The 18,450-nt window shown below is 49.5% G+C and overlaps 1 protein-coding gene across 1 annotated transcript in view; it reads left to right on the plus strand.

Annotated features, from left to right (window-relative positions):
- The first annotated feature begins 925 nt into the window (after window positions 1–925).
- The window catches only part of CHRNA7 (cholinergic receptor nicotinic alpha 7 subunit), a 115,926-nt gene continuing 98,401 nt past the window's right edge, over window positions 926–18,450 (plus strand). The window contains exons 1-2 of the mRNA XM_060259935.1: window positions 926–1,039; window positions 15,479–15,618. Of these exons, the coding sequence (XP_060115918.1) occupies window positions 985–1,039; window positions 15,479–15,618 (195 nt within the window). The 5' untranslated portion in view covers window positions 926–984. The remainder of the gene's footprint in view (window positions 1,040–15,478; window positions 15,619–18,450) is intronic.

An 18,450-nucleotide genomic window follows, 5' to 3' on the forward strand; every position in this document is an offset into this window, starting at 1 on the left:
TAATGGTGAATTGATCTGTGGGTATCCGGGGCTCTGTTTTTTGAGGTGGAGGCACCAAACTTGCAGCATAGCATCCGGCGCCTCTCCTCAAAATACCCCCCAAGTTTCAAAAAGATCGGACCATGGAGTCCAATGCTATGAGCCCCCAAAGAAGGTGCCCCCAGCCTTCATTATTTCCAGTGGAAGGAAGGCATTGAAAAGGTGCGCGGCCCTTCTAAATGTGATGGCCAGAACCCCCTCTGGAGTTCAATGGTGCTTGGCACAACCCTGCTCCTGGCTCCACCCCCAAAGTCTCCTGACTCCACCCCCAATGTCTCCCGGCTCCACCCCAAAGTCTCCTGGCTCCACCCCCCAAAGTCCCCAGCTGTTTCTTGAATTGGGCCTGGGAACCGTAACGCCGTGCGGGTCTCCTCGGTAGTCAGTCCCCCTCCCTACCCGCCGCCGCGCTGCCTGGGCCTCCGCCAAGCCGCAGGAACCTCCCCGGGGCTGCGAGGCTGCGCGACCCAGGCGGGGAGAGGGGGGTGGGATCCTGGCAAAGGAGGAGGAGGAGGAGGAGGAGGGAAGCCAGTCTGGGCGCTCCCCCCCCCCCCTTATAAAGCACCGGCCAAGCCGGCTTGGGGATCTGCATTTCTCCCGCTGCTGCTGCAAGCCGCAGGCGCCTCCTGGCAACTTCTCGCCCCCCCCCCGCCCCCTATTCCCCAGGCTCTACTCGGGAGGAGGGAAATCCATCTCGTGCAGGGGGGGGGGGGGTCAGTGGAAAGAGGCGCTTGAGCAGTCCGGAACTGGGAGCCGCGGCGGAGCTGGGGGGAGCGGGAGAACTCTGGCGTCAGCCCCGGCCGGGGGAACCCGAGAGGGGGAGCCCCGACCCCGGGCCGAGGGGGGGCTCCCAGGCGCCTTCCGCAGCCGGCCGCTCGGGGCTGGAGCCCCGAGAGCGGGGCCGGAGCGCCGCTGCCTCCCCCGGCTTCGGGCGCCGCTCCTCCCGGCATGGGGCTCCGAGAGCTGTCCGTGGTGCTGATCCTCGCTGGAGGACTCGTGCGCGGTGAGTGGCGGGGAGGGAGGCAGGCAGGCAGGAGGGAAGGAAGGAAGGCGGGATGGAAGGAAGGAAGGAGGGAAAGAAGGAAGGAGGGAAAGAAGGAAGGGAGGGAGGGAGGGAGGGAGGGAAGGAAGGAAGGAAGGAAGGAAGGAAGGAAGGAAGGAAGGAAGGAAGGAAGGAAGGAAGGAAGGAAGGAAGGAGGGAAGGAGGGAAAGAAGGAAGGAGGGAGGGAAGGAAGGAAGGAAGGAAGGAAGGAAGGAAGGAAGGAAGGAAGGAGAGAGGGATGGGAGGGAGGGAAGGAAGGAAGGAAGGAAGGAAGGAAGGAAGGAAGGAGGGAGGGAGGGAAGGAGGGATGGAAGGAAGGAAAGAGGGAGGGAAGGAAGGAAGGAAGGAAGGAGGGAGGGAGGGAGGGAAGGAGGGATGGAAGGAAGGAAAGAGGGAGGGAAGGAAGGAAGGAGGGAAGGAAGGAGGGAGGGATGGAAGGGAGGGAAGGAAGGTGGGATGGAAGGAGGGAGGGAAGGAAGGAAGGAAGGAAGGAAGGAAGGAAGGAAGGAAGGAAGGAAGGAAGGAAGGAAGGAAGGAAGGAAGGAGAAGGGTAGAGGGTAGGGAGGGAAGGGGGTCTTGCCATCTCTCTTTGCCAGCCGCTGGATTGTCCCCCCCACCCCCCTGCCACCCTGGCCTTGGCTAGACTTGGTGCCCTTCAGCACCCAGACTTCGCAGCTGATCTTGCACTGGGAGACACAGAGGGACAAGGGAGGGTTTCTGAGCATGCACAGAAAGCTGGCTCCGTTCCAGGAGGTCTTTGTGCAAACTGCAGTTAAGACTCAGCCGACTTATGTGGAGACCCCAGCCAGGGGCTTTGGAGGCGAGAGAGGAGCAGAGGTGGTGAGCCGTTGCCTTCCTTTGCAGAGCCAATGGGCAACTGGTCACCCCAGCCAGGGGTTTTGGGGGCAAATGAGAAGCAGAGGTGGATTGCCTTTCTCTTCTGAGATTTACAGCAAGGGGCTTTTGTGGCAGGTAGAGAAGCAGAGGTGGTTGGCCATTGCCTTCCTCTGCAGAGCCTTCCTTGGTGGTCTCCCACACAAGTCCCAGCCCTGCTTAGATTCTGAGATCTGATAAGATGGAGCTATACCATGCCGCCTTCCTTGCCCCATTACAGAATAACCACTGTCAATTTTATTTGTTTACCTCATTGATACCCTGCCTTTATCCTGAATGAAGACCCAAACTGGCATCCACCCGTCTCCATTTTATCCTCACAACAACCCTGTGTGGTAGGTTAGGCTGGCAGGGTGTGGTTGGCCCATGCTCCCAGGGCAGAGTGGGGATTCGAACCTAGATCTCCCAGATGCTACAGACACTAGCTCTTGGTTGGGTTTGAAGGGAAGGGTATACAGATCAGGGAAAGGGGTGTCAGTTTTGGAACCTCTTTTTGTAAGATTTTTTTGGACTGTTGGTTTTCAGCTCCCGTTTTGGGCGTTAGCAGAGATTATCCGGCTATAGACTGCAGGGATTGTTTCTGAGCATGCACAGAGTGCCTTTCCATCACAGCCAATAGTTCTTTGCAATCAGCTAGTCATGCGATCTGTTGGGTCTCTGTTTCCTTATAATTCTTAGTTTTTCATCAGGAACCTTCTGCTTCATGCATTGCTTGGGACTTGCTCTGTGTGGCTATTAAGTCTCTCCAGGTAAAAAGCTAGAATTGACTCACCTGAGCCCTGCAGAGAACCAGGGTTGCTCTAAAGACAGAGACTCCCCAAAGCAGGACGAGGGATCTGAAATCCCTGCTCATCTTAGAACTCACTTGAATTGTGTCTGTATGACAACTGAAATAGGTGCCAGGTGTGTGTGTGTGGGGGATGCCACAAGCTGAAATTTGCTTGCAAAAATTCATATTAGCTTAATTTGACTTTTGTGGCCCAATAATCTCAGCTGTGGATCTTTAGGAGTCCAACGAAGCACAAACTTTGAAAAGTTCTAAAGACAGGGATGATTCTAGATCTCTTACAGAAACCATTGGGATATAAAAGTGCTTAACTTTGGCTGTATCAGTGCCAGGCCCTTAACAAGTTAGGTTTATTCAATTTATCATTATTGCTCTAGTCTTTTTCAAATGAATATTAATTTAAGGTTTTGGAACACATCCCTCTAAGTAAAAAGTCTATCTGTCTGCCTAATACTTGGTTCTTGTCAATCAAATACAGACCTTTTATACATTCTTTGGCTTTAACGGATACTTTAACACTTGTTTGATACTTGTTGAATGTCTAAATAATGTCAAAACTGAAATTTGACGATAGCCTCCCCATTCAAGCATTGGATATTGTCCTGAAGAATCACACATTTGTTTGAAGTTTCATTTCCCCTTCTTGGAGCATTCTGCATTATTTTGTAGCCAAAAAGCTTAAGCAGAGGATGAACTTGAGAAAAGGATTTTCCCCACAGGACACCTCCATAAAATTTCGACTGAGAGCAGAATGCAAAAAAAGGGAACCCAATCCTGTCCACTTCTGCTGGAACGCTCCAACTGGGTCTCCTTCTGACTCAGGGGTCTGTCCACCAAAGAAGACCAATCTCAACTTTGATACCATAAAAATTAATTCAGAACATGCATCGTTAAATTGCGGAGCTCATTGCCACATTTAAAGTCGTAAGGCCTTAAAAGGGGAGTGGGCAAATTCGTGGAGGATGGAACTCTCGGTGACTACTGGTCAAGAAGGCTTCTAGCCCTGCCAAGAGAGATCCAGGCCCTGTGTGATTGGATGCAGTCAGGGCTATTTTTTGAGCTGGAACGCACAGAAACAGTGTCAGTGGGTGTGGCCTGATATGCAAATGAGTTCCTGCTGGGCTTTTTCTACCAAAAAGCCCTGCATGAAACAATGGTGATGTCCGGAGGTGCGGCCTAATATGCAAATGAGTTCCTGCTGGGGTTTTCTACAAAAAAAGACAGAAATGTTCTGCCAGTTTTTCGGCTGAGGGGAGCGATGGTTTTCACTCTTCCTTGGCCTTCCCCTTTTACCTTTTCTTTTTTTCCTCCTCCCCTTTTCCCCATGCCGTGCGTGCAATTTTATATTGACTAACTGTAGGATGTTCCTTCGTCCCCCTGGATAAGGGACACCAGGTCGTCTCATCTCATGTCAGAGCTATGGCTGACCCAAGGCCATTCCAGCAGCTGCAAGTGGAGGAGTGGGGAATCCAACCCCATTCTCCCAGATAAGAGTCTGCACACTTAGAGCTATGGCTGACCCAAGGCCCTTCCAGCAGCTGCAAGTGGAGGAGTGGGGAATCCAACCGGGTTCTCCCAGATAAGAGTCTGCACACTTAGAACTATGGCTGACTGAAGGCCATTCCAGCAGCTGCAAGTGGAGGAGTGGGGAATCCAACCCGGTTCTCCCAGATAAGAGTCTGCACACTTCACCACTGTACCAGACTGGCTCTCGCCAAAGACAAGCTCCTTGGTCTCTTTCCTGGAGTCTCTGGGGAGGGGAACATAGAAGAATGGGGGTGGGTAGTGACCTCCTCGGAAGCAAAGGAGGGACCGTGGTTATGGGAGAGCATCTTCTTGGCACAGGATCCAGTGGTAGGTGATGTGAAAGACCTCTGGGTGGGGCCCTGGAGAGCTGTTGTCAACGATATTGCCTCTGTGTGTAAAGTGTGGTCAAGTCGCAGCCAACGTATGGTGACAATGTAGGTCAGGGGTGGCCAGACAGAGACTCTTTCACACCTATTATGTGGCTCTTTAAGCCTCCACTGCCCCATTGGCCAGCCTGGAGAAGGCATCTCTCTCTTTACATCACTTCTCCGAGCCAAGCCAGCTGTTGGCTTGGAGAATGCATTTAAAGTTGCTTTCTTTCCCCCTCCCTCCCCCTATCTACTTGCCATCCTTCCTTCTTGTCCGGTGGCTCTTAAACATCTGACATCTGACATCTGGCGTAATAGTTTTAAACTGATAAATGTATTATGGTTTTATATGTTTTATGGAATTGATTGTTTTTATGATACTGTAAGCCGCCCTGAGTCCGCTTGCGGAGAGGGCGGGATATAAATGCAAAGTAATAAATAAATAAATAAATAAATCCGTGTCTTGCGGCTCTCAAACGTCTGACGTTTATTCGATGTGTGGCTCTTACGCCAAGCGAGCTTGGCCGCCCCTGATGTAGGCTAAGCAAGAGATGTTCAGATGTGGTTTTCTATTGCCTGCCTCTGTTTAGTCACCCTGGGCTTCCTTGGTGGTCTCCCGCCCAAGTTCTAACTGAGGTTGACCCTTCTTAGCTTCTGGTGAGATCAGGCTAGCCTGGGTCTACCTGGGTCTACCTGGAGAGCCAGTTTGGTGGAGTGGTTAAGTGTGCGGACTCTTATCTGGGAGAGCCGGGTTCGATTCCCCACTCCTCCACTTGCACCTGCTAGCATGGCTTTGGGTCAGCCATAGCTCTGGCAGAGGTCGTCCTTGAAAGGGCAGCTGCTGTGAGAGCCCTCTCCAGCCCTGCCCACCTCACAGGTTGTCTGTTGTGGGGGAGGCAGATAAAGGAGATTGTGAGCCGCTCTGAGACTCTTCGAAGTGGAGGGCGGGATATAAATCCAATATCTTCTTCTTCTTCTTCTGGACAAAGGAAGAGATGAACTGAGGTGGTTTGCCATTTCGGCCTTTGCGCAGCAACCCTGGACTTTCTTGGTGGTCTCCCATCCAAGTACTACCCGGAGCTGACCCTGGTTAGCTTCTGAAATCTTATGAGACTGGACCAGCCTGAGCCATCTTGGTTGGGGCAGATGGACAGAGGTGGTTTGCCATTGCCTGTCTTTGTGTTGCAGCCCTGGACTTCCCTGGTCATCTCCCATCCAAGTACTAACTAGGGCTGAATCCTGCTTAACTTCTGAGATCTGATAAGATCAGCTCGTTCCCTGGCAGCTGCCCTCTGGGCCGGGTTCCCACCTCCTCCCCCACAATAAGATCCTGCCTGAACTTTGAGATCAGCCCCAGATACTTTTGTTGAGGGGCTTTCACGTTAGACAAGTGGTGCTCAGCGAAAAGGTCTTTTCGGTGGTGGCCCCTGGTGGTGAAATACTCTTTCTGCGAAGATCACAGAGGCGCGCTGTTTTTGTCGCACAGGTCAAGGCTTCTCTATTCACCAAGACTTTTAAACAGCTGATCGGCACTCTACTTTGGGTGAGTGCAGGGGTGGAATTCTAGCAGGAGCTCCTTTGCATATTTGGCCACCCCCCCCGATGTAGCTAATCCTCTAAGAGTTTACCAAAAAGATCCTTGTAAGCTTCTGGAGGACTGGCTACATCAGGGGTGTGTGGCCTAATATGCAAAGGAGCTCCTGCTAGAATTCTATCCCTGGACCCTGTACTAAGAGCCCTGTAAGCTCTTGGAGGGTTGGCTGCATCAGGGGTGTGTGGCCTAATATGCAAAGGAGCCCCTGCTGGAATTCTATCCCTGGACCCTGTACTAAGAGCCCTATAAGCTCTTGGAGGATTGGCCCCATCAGGGGGGTGTGGCCTAATATGCAAAGGAGCCCCTGCTAGAATTCTATCCCTGGACTCTGTACTAAGAGCCCTGTAAGCTCTTGGAGGATTGGCTCCATCAGGGGTGTGTGGCCTAATATGCAAAGGAGCTCCTGCTAGATTTTCACCCTGGGTGTGTGAATTTTAATAAAAATGGCTCTTCGCTGGTGTGGTTTCGGCCGTGCACTGAATTGTAGTTTGGATTTAGCAAATTGCTTCTTAATTCGTTTGGTTTATTTATACACTGCTTTGTGTGTGTGTGTGTGATCAATGTGGATTCCTGGAGAGCTGTTGCCCGTCATTGTGTGTGTGGGTGTAAAGTGTTATGAAGTTGCAGATGACTTTAGGGAACCCTGTGGGGTTTTCAATGCAAGAGATGTTCAGAGATGGTTTGCTGTTGCTTGCTTTTGTGCAGCAACCCTGAACTTCTTTGGGGGTCTCCCGTCCAAGTACTCACCAGGGCTGACCTTGGTGAGCTTCTGAGATCTGATGACATTGGGCTAGCCTGGGCCATCCAGGCATAGCAATTTTGGACCACCTTGGTGGTCTCCCATCCAGGGGTCATTTTGTAGGAGAAAAGGTGCAAGAGCTTTGTAGCATACAGAATCTCATTGGCATATGCTCTGGGATCTGTGTGCAGCGGGGAGAAGTTCAGGCAGCTGTGCTCTTGTGAGCCCCTGCTGAATTCAAGCCCTACTCCTATCCAAGGACCAACCACGGTTGGCCCTGCTTAGCCTGATGACTAGCCTGAGCCATCCAGAGTACATGATGCTGACCATGTGAAACCCAAGTGCCTCGCTCAGGAAATAAGAAGATATTGGATTTATATCCCGCCCTCCACTCTGAAGAGTCTCAGAGCGGCTCACAATCTCCTTTCTCTTCCTCCCCCACAACAGACACCCTGTGAGGTAGATGAAGATATTGGATTTATATCCCGCCCTCCACTCTGAAGAGTCTCAGAGCAGCTCACAATCTCCTTTCCCTTGCATACATGTTCTCTCTGTCTCTCTCTGTGTGTCTTTCTCTCTGTCTGTCTCTCTGTGAATAGCTCTCTCTTTCTCTCTGTGTCTCTGTCTCTCTCTGTCTGTCTGTCTGTCTCTCTCTGTTTGTCTTTCTCTCTGTGTATTTCTCTCTCACTCTGTGTCTTTCTCTCTGTGTGTCTCTGTCTCTCTCTGTCTCTTTGTACCTCTCTGTCTCTGTCTGTCTGTCTCTCTCTGTCTCTGTGTCTCTGTCTGTCTGTCTGTCTCTCTCTCTCTCCCCCTCTCTCTGTCTCTCTGATTTACATTCCAGCAACCTGCTATTAGACTCAAACCATTAAAAACTTTGAAAAAAACCCCAAGGTGCAGTAACAATCAAACTCAAACTGGGCACCCAACAGCAGAAGAAAAGGAAATCACCAAAGGGAAAGGCCTTCCTCCCTTTAAGAATGTCACTGATTAGCGGCTGATGTTTTGCACTGCTTTGCATTGCCGAGTCTGGGATCCCTTGGGAGGAACTGGGTAATCACGCTAGTTGAAAGGCTGGTTTAGTTCTGATTGTGGTTTAGGACATAAGGGCAGGATGGCTCGGGGCCCGCTACGAGCTGATTGCCGTTATTATTTGAAGAATATTGCAGCTGGCAGGGCAATCCTTTGTGGAGTTAATCCTTCTAAGCCCGTTGACATCAGTGGGCTGAGAAGGGTGTAACTTTGCCGAGGATTGCTCTGCGACTGTCCTGCCTTTAGGCCTTTGGTACGGAATCGCGGTTTAGTTTGCATACGCCTGCAATCTATCGTTATTATTTAGGGGAAAAAAGTAGATGCTGCTTCACTTGCACCCATAGTCTTCTTTTTAATTGAACCTTTAAAAACGATATACAGCGAGCGCAGTCAAATATTCACAAAACAACGATGAGACAATGCGATCACAATTTAAAGTTGCATAGAATCATAGAATAGAATCCTAGAGTTGGAAGGGACCTCCAGGGTCATCCAGTCCAACCTCCTGCACAATGCAGGCAACTCACAAACACCTCCCTCTAAATCCACAGGATCTTCATTGCTGTCAGACGGCCATCTAGCCTCTGTTGAAAAACCTCCAAGGAAGGAGAGCCCACCACCTCCCGAGGAAGCTTGTTCCACTGAGGAACCCCTCTAATGATCAGGAAATTCTTCCTGATGTTGAGCCAGAAACTCTTTTGATTTAATTTCAACCCATTGGTTCTGGTCCTACCTTCTGGGGCCCCAGAAAACAATTCCACACCATCCTCTATATGACAGCTCTTCAAGTACCTGAAGATGGTGATCCTATCAGTCGCCTCCTCTCCAGGCTAAACATGCCCAGCTCCTTCAACCTTTCTCCATAGGACTTGGTCTCCAGACCCCTCATTGTCTTTGTCGCCCTCCTCTGGACCCGTTCCAGCTTGTCTATATCCTTCTTAAAATGTGGCGCCCAAAACATATGCCTGCAATCTATCATTATTGTTTAGAAAAAAAGGCATATTCTGCTTCTCTTTCCCCCCATATTCTTTTTTTTAAATTAAACCTTTAAAAATGATATGCAGCAAGTGATGATATCGATGCTATTGGATTTATATCCCACCCTATACTCTGCGTCTCAGAGCGGCCACAATCTCCTTTGCCTTCCCCTCACCCCACAACAGACACCCTGTGAGGTAGGCGTTGCTGAGAGAGCTTTTTACAGCATTGCCCTTTCAAGGACAACTCCTGTGAAAGCTATGACTGACCCAAGGCCATTCCAGTCAAATATTCACAAAACAACATCAAGACAATATGATCACAATTAAAAGCTGCATAATAAATTCCCTTCACAGAGAATACAAACTGAAAGAGTTCAAAAGGGCTCAGCTTATAGAATGCATGGAATGCAAAGGGTGAACGAACTTCCCAGAAAAGGAAGGGGAAGGGGAGGGGGAACAAAAACAACCCCCCCCCCCCCAAAAAAAGCCAAAATGCAATAGTAAAGGAATGTCATTGCTTCTCTGAATGCCTGCTGTAAGTTCTCTGTGCACTGAATTTGGTTTCTTCATGTATATCCTACATTGTCTCTCCAGTGAGGACCCAAAGCGGCATATATCCAGGGCATTTTTTGTAGCAGAAACCTCTTTGCATATTAGGCCACTCCCCTCCAGTGTAGCCAATCCTCCAAGAGCTTACAGTAAGCTCTGTAAGATGAGCCCTGTAAGCTCTTGGAGGATTGGCTACATCAAGGGTGTGCAGCCTAATATGCAAAGGCGTACTAGCTACAAAATAAGACAAAGAAGAGGAAGAAGCCCGTAGATTTATACCCCGCCCTTCTCGCTGAAAAAAGAGCCCTGTGGCGCAGAGTGTTAAAGCTGCAGTACTGCAGTCCTAAGCTCTGCTCACGACCTGAGCTCGATCCCTGGTGGAAGCTGGGTTTTCAGGTAGCCGGCTCAAGGTTGACTCAGCCTTCCATCCCTCCAAGCTCGGTAAAATGCGTACCCAGCTTGCTGGGGGGAAAGTGTAGATGAGTGGGGAAGGCAATGGCAAACCACCCCGTAAAAAGTCTGCCGTGAAAACTTTGTAAAAGCAACGTCACCCCAGAGTCAGAAACAACTGGTGCTTGCACAGGGGACATTTCTTTTCCTTCTCGCTGAATCTCAGAGGTTCAGAGCGGCTTACAATCTCCTTTTATCTTCTTCCCCCACCCCCTGTGAAGTAGGTGGGGCTGAGAGAGCTCTCCCAGAAGTTGCCCTTCCAAGGTAGACCACCAAGGAAGGCTCTGCAAAAGTAGGCAATGGCCTATGCTTCTCATTTGCCTTAAAAACTCCTTCCTGGGTTTGCCATAAGTTAGAAGTCCCTCGCTGGGGTCACCATAAGTCAATCGTGACCTGACAGCACTTCACGCACATGTATGAAGATTCAACCAAGGGAGTCACGGCCCTCCCTTTGCAAGACCTGAGGAAGGGTGTTAAGGACAGGCTGTTTTGGAGGTCATTTGGAGGTCACTCCCCCCTCAGTCTCCTTTCCGATATGACATCCAGCAGTCTGCGACGAAAGAAAATCAGTAGGGCGCCATCGGGGTTTGTAAAAAAAAATAAAAAATTAAGCTGTAATTGTTTTATTGGTTTTAAATTTACGCACGACGCTATATTATCGATGCGCATCGCCCTGAGCCTGGCGCTAGCTGCGGTGGGGTGATGGATTCAATCAAGTAAATCATAAAACATAATAATTCAATCATTGCCAAGAGTCGGAAGCAACCTGAGGGCACGTAATGTGCAGACGCGCCTGTACAAAGCGGCATTCAAATCCGGCACCCCCAACCTGTGGTCTGAACTGGTACGAGCCCTGCTTTGGCCTCATTCTTTTGCATGGGTTATCCGGGCCTTAGAACTGTGAAACAGGGCGGTAAACGGCTGAGGTCATGTTCTGAACAGTATCGGTTCAAGCAGCCGTGATTTACGGGTGCGCCTGTGATATTTTCCCAAGGCCTCCCATGCAAATGAGCGTGCCAGGGAGGGCAAGAGTGTGCAACACTAAATCTTGCTCCTTAATGCGCGAGTTTATTACTTTCAGGGAGGCGCATTTATGGGGAGGCGCATTACACCAGTTTGGTGTAGTGGTTAAGTGTGCAGACTCTTATCTGGGAGAACCGGGTTTGATTCCCCACTCCTCCACTTGCACCTGCTGGCATGGCCTTGGGTCAGCCATGGCTCTGGCAGAGGTTGTCCTTGAAAGGGCAGCTGCTGCGAGAGCCCTCTCCAGCCCCACCCACCTCACAGGGTGTCTGTTGTGGGGGAGGAAGGGAAAGGAGATTGTGAGCTGCTCTGAGACTCTTCAGAGTGGAGGGCGGGATATAAATCCAATATCTTCATCTACCTCACAGGGTGTCTGTTGTGGGGGAGGGAGGGAAAGGAGATTGTGAGCCGCTCTGAGACTCTTCGGAGTGCAGGGCAGGATATAAATCCAATATCTTCATCTACCTCACAGGGTGTCTGTTGTGGGGGAGGGAGGGAAAGGAGATTGTGAGCCGCTCTGAGACTCTTCGGAGTGCAGGGCGGGATATAAATCCAATATCTTCATCTACCTCACAGGGTGTCTGTTGTGGGGGAGGGAGGGAAAGGAGATTGTGAGCCGCTCTGAGACTCTTTGGAGTGGAGGGCGGGATATAAATCCAATATCTTCTTCTTCAAATCGTGCTCCCCGTCACCTGTGCTCTGGCGCAACACAGTGCAGATTTGCAGTCCTGCGGGTGCAGCATTAACAAAGAGGAACAAACAATTAATTGCTCTTGAGGCAGTTATTGCGTTAAATGTAAACACACACACACACAAATGCACACATTAGATACAGGGGTGTTGAACTCATTTGTTAAAGGGCCGGATCTTTTTGGGCTGGGTCATGTCAGGTTGGGCCGGGCCGTGTTGGACCAGGCTGTGTGTGTGCCTATTTAAGATTACGTAGCAGAGATATAAATTTTACAAAGAGCACAGACAAACACAAGTATATATATTTTTAAAAAACTTGAAAGAAGCTTAAAACGTTAGCGCTCATTGGTCTTAAAGATGCTTTCTTTGTATTTCTCTCATAGGAACCAAAGAACTGGGTGAAGGAAGCTCTGGCTCTTTCCTTCTTTCCCCAAGGGAAGGGGTGGTGGTGGGGGGAGAGCCTCAGCCAATAGAAGGAAGAGAGGCTTTGTTTAGTAGCTCTGCTGTGCAATTGAGAGAGCCTGGCAAAGCAAGTTCTTCTTCCCCCCTTCCTCCCCAAGGGAGGAACCTCAGCCAATGGAGAAAATGTTACCGACCTCGGAAGGATGGAAGGCTGAGTCAACCTTGAGCCATCTTCCTGAACCCAGCTTCCACCGGGTTCGAACTCAGGTCATGAGCAGAGCTTGGACTGCAGTACTGCAGCTTTACCACTCTGCCCCACAGGTCTCTTTAAAAGAGAATAAGACGAGTCAATCACTATATCTTTAAAAGTGTGAATTTCAAAAAAAGAAATCCCCCTCGCTATAACAACGCTGGTATCAGGCAGTTTTCAGACACACTTCTGAAAGATTTCATTTTATTGGAGGAAGGTGCACATTGTCCAGAAGAAGAAGAAGAATTGCAGATTTATACCCCGCCCTTCTCTCTGAATCAGAGACTCAGAGTGGCTTACAATCTCCTATATCTTCTCCCCCCACAACAGACACCCTGTGAGGTGGGTGGGGCTGAGAGAGCTCTGAAGAAGAAGACTGCAGATTTATACCCCGCCCTTCTCTCTGAATCAGAGACTCAGAGCGGCTCACAATCTCCCATATCTTCTCCTCCCACAACAGACACCCTGTGAGGTGAGTGGGGCTGAGAGAGCTCTGAAGAAGAAGAAGACTGCAGATTTATACCCCGCCCTTCTCTCTGAATCAGAGACTCAGAGTGGCTCACAATCTCCTATATCTTCTCCCCCCACAACAGACACCCTGTGAGGTGGGTGGGGCTGAGAGAGCTCTGAAAAAGAAGACTGCAGATTTATACCCCGCCCTTCTCTCTGAATCAGAGGCTCAGAGTGGCTTACAATCTCCTATATCTTCTCCCCCCACAACAGACACCCTGTGAGGTGGGTGGGGCTGAGAGAGCTCTGAAGAAGAAGACTGCAGATTTATACCCCGCCCTTCTCTCTGAATCAGAGACTCAGAGCGGCTTACAATCTCCTATATCTTCTCCCCCCACAACAGACACCCTGTGAGGTGGGTGGGGCTGAGAGAGCTCTGAAGAAGAAGACTGCAGATTTATACCCCTCCCTTCTCTCTGAATCAGAGTCTCAGAGTGGCTTACAATCTCCTATATCTTCTCCCCCCACAACAGACACCATGTGAGGTGGGTGGGGCTGAGAGGGCTCTCACAGCAGCTGCCCTTTCAAGGACAACTCTGCGAGAGCTATGGTTGACCCAAGGCCATTCCAGCAGGTGCAAGTGGAGGAGTCGGGATTCAAACCCAGTTCTCCCAGATAAGACCCACACACTTAACCACTACACCAAACTGGCTCTCTTTCTGTGATTAAAATTTAGGGAAGCTTGGTGGTGATATAGGAGCAGGGTGAGTTTGGAAGCGTAATGGATCTTGACAGGTCATTCTGATTTCAGCCAACCTTGTCAGTCATTCTCCTCCAGTCTCTTCTTTTGCTGGAAAAGCCCAAATTATTTGGATGAATGCGCGCGATGCACTCTCCGGAACTTCCCCTCTGGACTTTACTGGGAAGGATTAGATTGTCTTCTTAGCCACAGCAATAATAAAACACTGGAGAGCTGTTTAGTCTGTCTGGTTCGAGCTGTTGAATCTCATTAGGTAGAACTCTGAATGCCGGGTTTCATTTCTTGTCTCTCAAAAGATTACTTTTTTTGGGGGGGGGGGGAACAGCCCAGGGACAAAGCTGTCCATGGGCGAAGAGGGGTGCACTTTATGCTTTCAAGATGTTCCAGTTCGAATCCCAAACCCAAACGGAATTCTGAGATCTGTGTGAGTCATGCACTTAAGCTTCTTTACTTGCGAGAGTTTCTTCCAATTTGCTCTTCTTTGCGGGTTTCATTTCAGTTTTGCTCATTTTCAGGGGGAACAACAACAAAAAGGCAAATAGAACGCTGGGGCCGATTTCCCACCAGCGTTATGCCGCTCTTACACTCTTCTCTGCGGGGCTTCCGTTGGATTTCACACCATCTGCCCCGGGGCTGCAACTAGCTTCACCTTTTTTGCACGGGGAAACAGAAACTGGTTTTTAGAGGATCTTGTTTGCTGTGTGAAAGAGGTGGAGTGACTAACTGGTCTGAAATTCCATATCCAATCGCTTGGAATCCAGTCATCTTGAGTTGGAAGCATCGGACTTGTGGTCTTTCTGTTTAAATAGAAAAAAAACATAGCTCTGATCGAGCACGTGTCATGTGACCGTTTATGTGCCATATGTCATGTGAGGCATTAATGAATTAATGCATTAGGAGTCTAGAAGTCTGGAATTGCTAGAAAGAACTGAAGCAGAGCTTTGAGTACTTACATAGCGCATTAAGCAGTAAAAAAATTACATAAGAGGCTCCTACTCCCAAGGAATTAACAAATCAGTTAATTAATTATCATATGGCAGTGTGTGTCGTGTGGCCAGGAGAGCCTAAGATTGTCCGGCAGTCAGAAGTTCTAGCTCTTTTAGTGTTATGCACCACTAGGTGGTGAGCTAGATTTGGTTCAGAGGTGGGTTTGCCATTGCCTGCCTCAGCATCCCGGGCACAGCCCTGGTGTTTCTTGGACGACGCCTTTCCAAATACTAGCCAGGGCCGACCCTGCTCAGCTTACGAGATTTTAGCTGTAGAATAAGTGGTATAGACCACGGTCCTTACTCACTTATCCAAACAAGTTTGTAAGTCCCATTTTGTGCAGCGCAACCCATTTTACCTCCGCAGAGAAGCCCTCTTGAAGAGTTCAGTTTTGCAAAGTTTGTGGAAAGCCAGGAGGGTGTGGGAGCCTTCCAGACCTCCTCAGGCAGGCTGTTCCACAAGGGAGAGGCCACAACAGAGAAGGCCAGGGAAGGGCAGATGTCAATTTTTGCCCATTGAAAGATTGGCACCATCTACTCCAGGGGTGGCCAACGGTAGCTCTCCAGATGTTTTTTGTTTACCACTCCCATCAGCTTCAGTCATTGGCCATGTTGGCTGGGGCTGATGGGAGTTGTAGGCAAAAAACATCTGGAGAGCTATCGTTGGCCACCCCTGATCTACTCCATTTCCCTCCAATGATTTCACAGATACCCTGTTTCTGAACAAAGGAGGTTCCATGGGCCCATCATGTCTACTAGCAACCTACGGACACCCCCCCCCTCCAAAGTTCTCCCAGAAGCATTATTTGTGCGTGGGGGGGAAGCAATTTCACAATAAGTTATCAGGCCTGTAGTTATTTTTGGAGTACTTCTTTTGTCCCTCGGTTGACCGCTGTTCTCATGCTCTTCTCCATCTTCCCAGTGTCCCTGCAAGGAGAATTCCAGAGGAAACTTTACAAAGAGCTCTTGAAGAATTACAACCCCCTGGAAAGGCCGGTGGCCAATGACTCCCAGCCGCTCACTGTCTCTTTCGGTCTCAGCCTCATGCAGATCATGGATGTGGTGAGTTGTTTCTTCTTGATTTATAGTTATCATCTGTGCATCGATTGAGAGCGATCGTTAATTCTCAGTGTATCCAAGGGGGATGAAGACATTCCAGGACTGCCATGTGTAGTTTCTTTACGTGGCATGTCCAAGGATTTTGGTGCCCACTTGTGCCAACAGAGAGAGAGGAGTGATCTCGTTCCCTGGCAGCTGCCATCTGGACCTGGTTCCCACCCCCCCCTAAGATCCTGCCTGAGATCAGCCCCAGGTACTTTTGCTGAGGGGCTTTCACTTTAGACAGGTGGTGATCAGAGAAAAGGTCTTTTTGGTGGTGGCCCCTGGTGGTGAAATGTTCTTTCCGAGAAGAGCACAAGAGACTTGGCTCAATTCCGCAGGGCCTGTAAGACGACCCTCTTCCGGCTAGCTTACACCTAGCCGGGATGGAACTTGACGTAACTTGCCTGCCATCTGTTTATATAAAATGATATGTTATTGGTTTTAGCTGCATTGTTTTTATGAATTGAAATGTATTGGTTTTAATGTTTAAATGTGAAGTATTTAATTGTTTATATTTAAATTGTTAAATTGTTATTGTTGGAAGCCGCCCTGAGCCACTCCTGGGAAGGGCGGGATACAAATCCCGAATAAATAAATAAATAAATAAACAAAGGCACACTGCTTTTGTTGGACAGGTCAAGACTTCTCGATTTGCCAAAGCTTTTAACAGCTGATCAGAACTATGTTTTGGGTGTGTGCAGGGGTGGAACTCTAGCAGGAGCTCCTTTGCATATTAGGCCACACCCACCCTGATGTAGCCAATCCTCCAAAAGCTTACAAAAAAGAGCCTTGTACGCTCTTGGAGAATTGGCTACATCAGGGGTGTGTGGCCTAATATGCAAAGGAGCTCCTGCTAGAATGCCACCTCTGGGTGTGTGCATTTTTTAAAAAATGGCTATTAGCTGGTGTGGTTTCGGCTGCACATTTAATTGTAGTTTGGGTTTAGCAAACTGCTTCCTGATTTGTTTGGTTTATTTATACACTGCTTTGTGGTTGTGTGTGTGTGATCTATGTGGGATTCTGGAGAGCTGTTGCTAGTCATTGTGTGGGTGTAAAGTGTTGTTAAGTTGCAGATGACTTAGGGAAATCCTGTGGGGTTTTCAATGTAAGGGATGTTCAGAGATGGTTTTCCATTGCTTGCCTCTGTGCAGCAACCCTGGACTTCTTTGGGGGTCTCCCAACCAGGTACTAAACCAGGGCTGACTTTGCTTAGCTTTTGAGATCTGATGGGATCAGGCTTGCCTGGGTCATCCAGGTCTGGGCAGATGCAAAGAGGGGGCTTGCCGTTGCTTGCCTCTGCGTAGCAAACCTGGACTTCCTTGGTGGTCTCCCATCCAAGAACTAGCCAGGGTTGACCCTGTTTAGCTTCCTAGAGCTGATGAGATCAGGCTAACCTGGGCCATTCCGGTCAAGGCAGACAAACCAAGGTAGTTCTCTCTGTTTCTGTCTCTCTGTCTCTCATAAGAACATAAGAGAAGCCATGTTGGATCAGGCCAATGGCCCATCCAGTCCAACACTCTGTGTCGCACAGTGGCCAATATGTGTGTATGTGATTGTGTGTGTATACACACACACACACACACACATATATATACACTGTGGCTAATAGCCACTGATGGACCTCTGCTCCATATTTTTATCCAATCCCCTCTTAAAACTGGCTATGCTTGTAGCCGCCACCACCTCCTGTCTCTCTGTCTCTTTCTGTCTCTCTCTGTCTGTCTGTCTGTCTGTCTCTCTCTCACACACACACGATTGGCTTCATACAGGACTGGGTGGTTGCCTGTGTGGTGTAGTGGTTAAGAGTGGCAGACACTAATCTGGAGAACCGGATTCGATTCCCCCATCCTCCCCACATGCAGCCAGCTGGGTGACCTTGGGCCAGTCCAGGTTCTCTCAGAACTTTCTCTGCCCCACCTGCCTCACAAGGTGCCTGTTGTGGGGAGAGGAAAGGAAGGCATTTGTAAACCACTTTGAGATTCCTTAACGGAGAGAAAAGCAAGGTACAGAAACCAACACATCCTCCTCTTCTTCTCCTCCTCCTCCTCCTTTCTCCTCTTCTTCTTATTCCTCCTCCTTTTCTTCCTCCTTTCTCCTCCTCTTCTTCTTCTTCCTCCTCTTCCTCCTCCTTTCTCCTCTTCTTCCTATTCCTCCTTCTCTTCTTCCTCCTCCTCCTTTCTCTTCTTCTTCTTCTTCCTCCTCTTCTTCCTCCTCCTCCTTTCTCCTCCTCTTCTTCTTCCTCCTCCTCTTCCTCCTCCTTCCTCCTCTTCTTATTCTTCCTCCTCCTCCTTCCTCCTCTTCTTCTTATTCCTCCTCCTCTTCCTTCTCCTTCTTCTCTGCTGAGCCATGCATGCAAAAGAGGAAAGTCAGCGGTTTGGACCCAAGTTGCATAATTGATATGGAGTTTAGTTTCCATGTGGCCTGGGACTGATCTGTTTATTTCAGAACATAAGAGCAGCCCCCTCCCCAGCACATTCTGCATTTTGCCATTCCTTACTGCCAGGGGCGATTAAGGCTGGCATATGGAACCCCCTGAAACATGCCAGAAGATGCCTTTGAAGTCCACTGACACCACAGAAATTGGCCGAGGCTTTCTATCTGTTCTGCTGGAATCGTTCCTGCTATGTTAAGGCTTCAAAGGCTTTGGACGCTTTGGATCTCAACCGCCTGTAAATCCGACTGTGTCTCGCGAGGCACAAAGATGGAACAAGAATGCTTCACCACACTTCTCAAACAGACAATTTCAATGACCCCCCGGCCAATCCACTAGGCCAGCGGTGGCCAAACTTTTTA

Source organism: Heteronotia binoei, chromosome 19, assembly GCF_032191835.1.
Source record: "Heteronotia binoei isolate CCM8104 ecotype False Entrance Well chromosome 19, APGP_CSIRO_Hbin_v1, whole genome shotgun sequence".
Taxonomy (NCBI): Eukaryota; Metazoa; Chordata; class Lepidosauria; order Squamata; family Gekkonidae; genus Heteronotia; species Heteronotia binoei.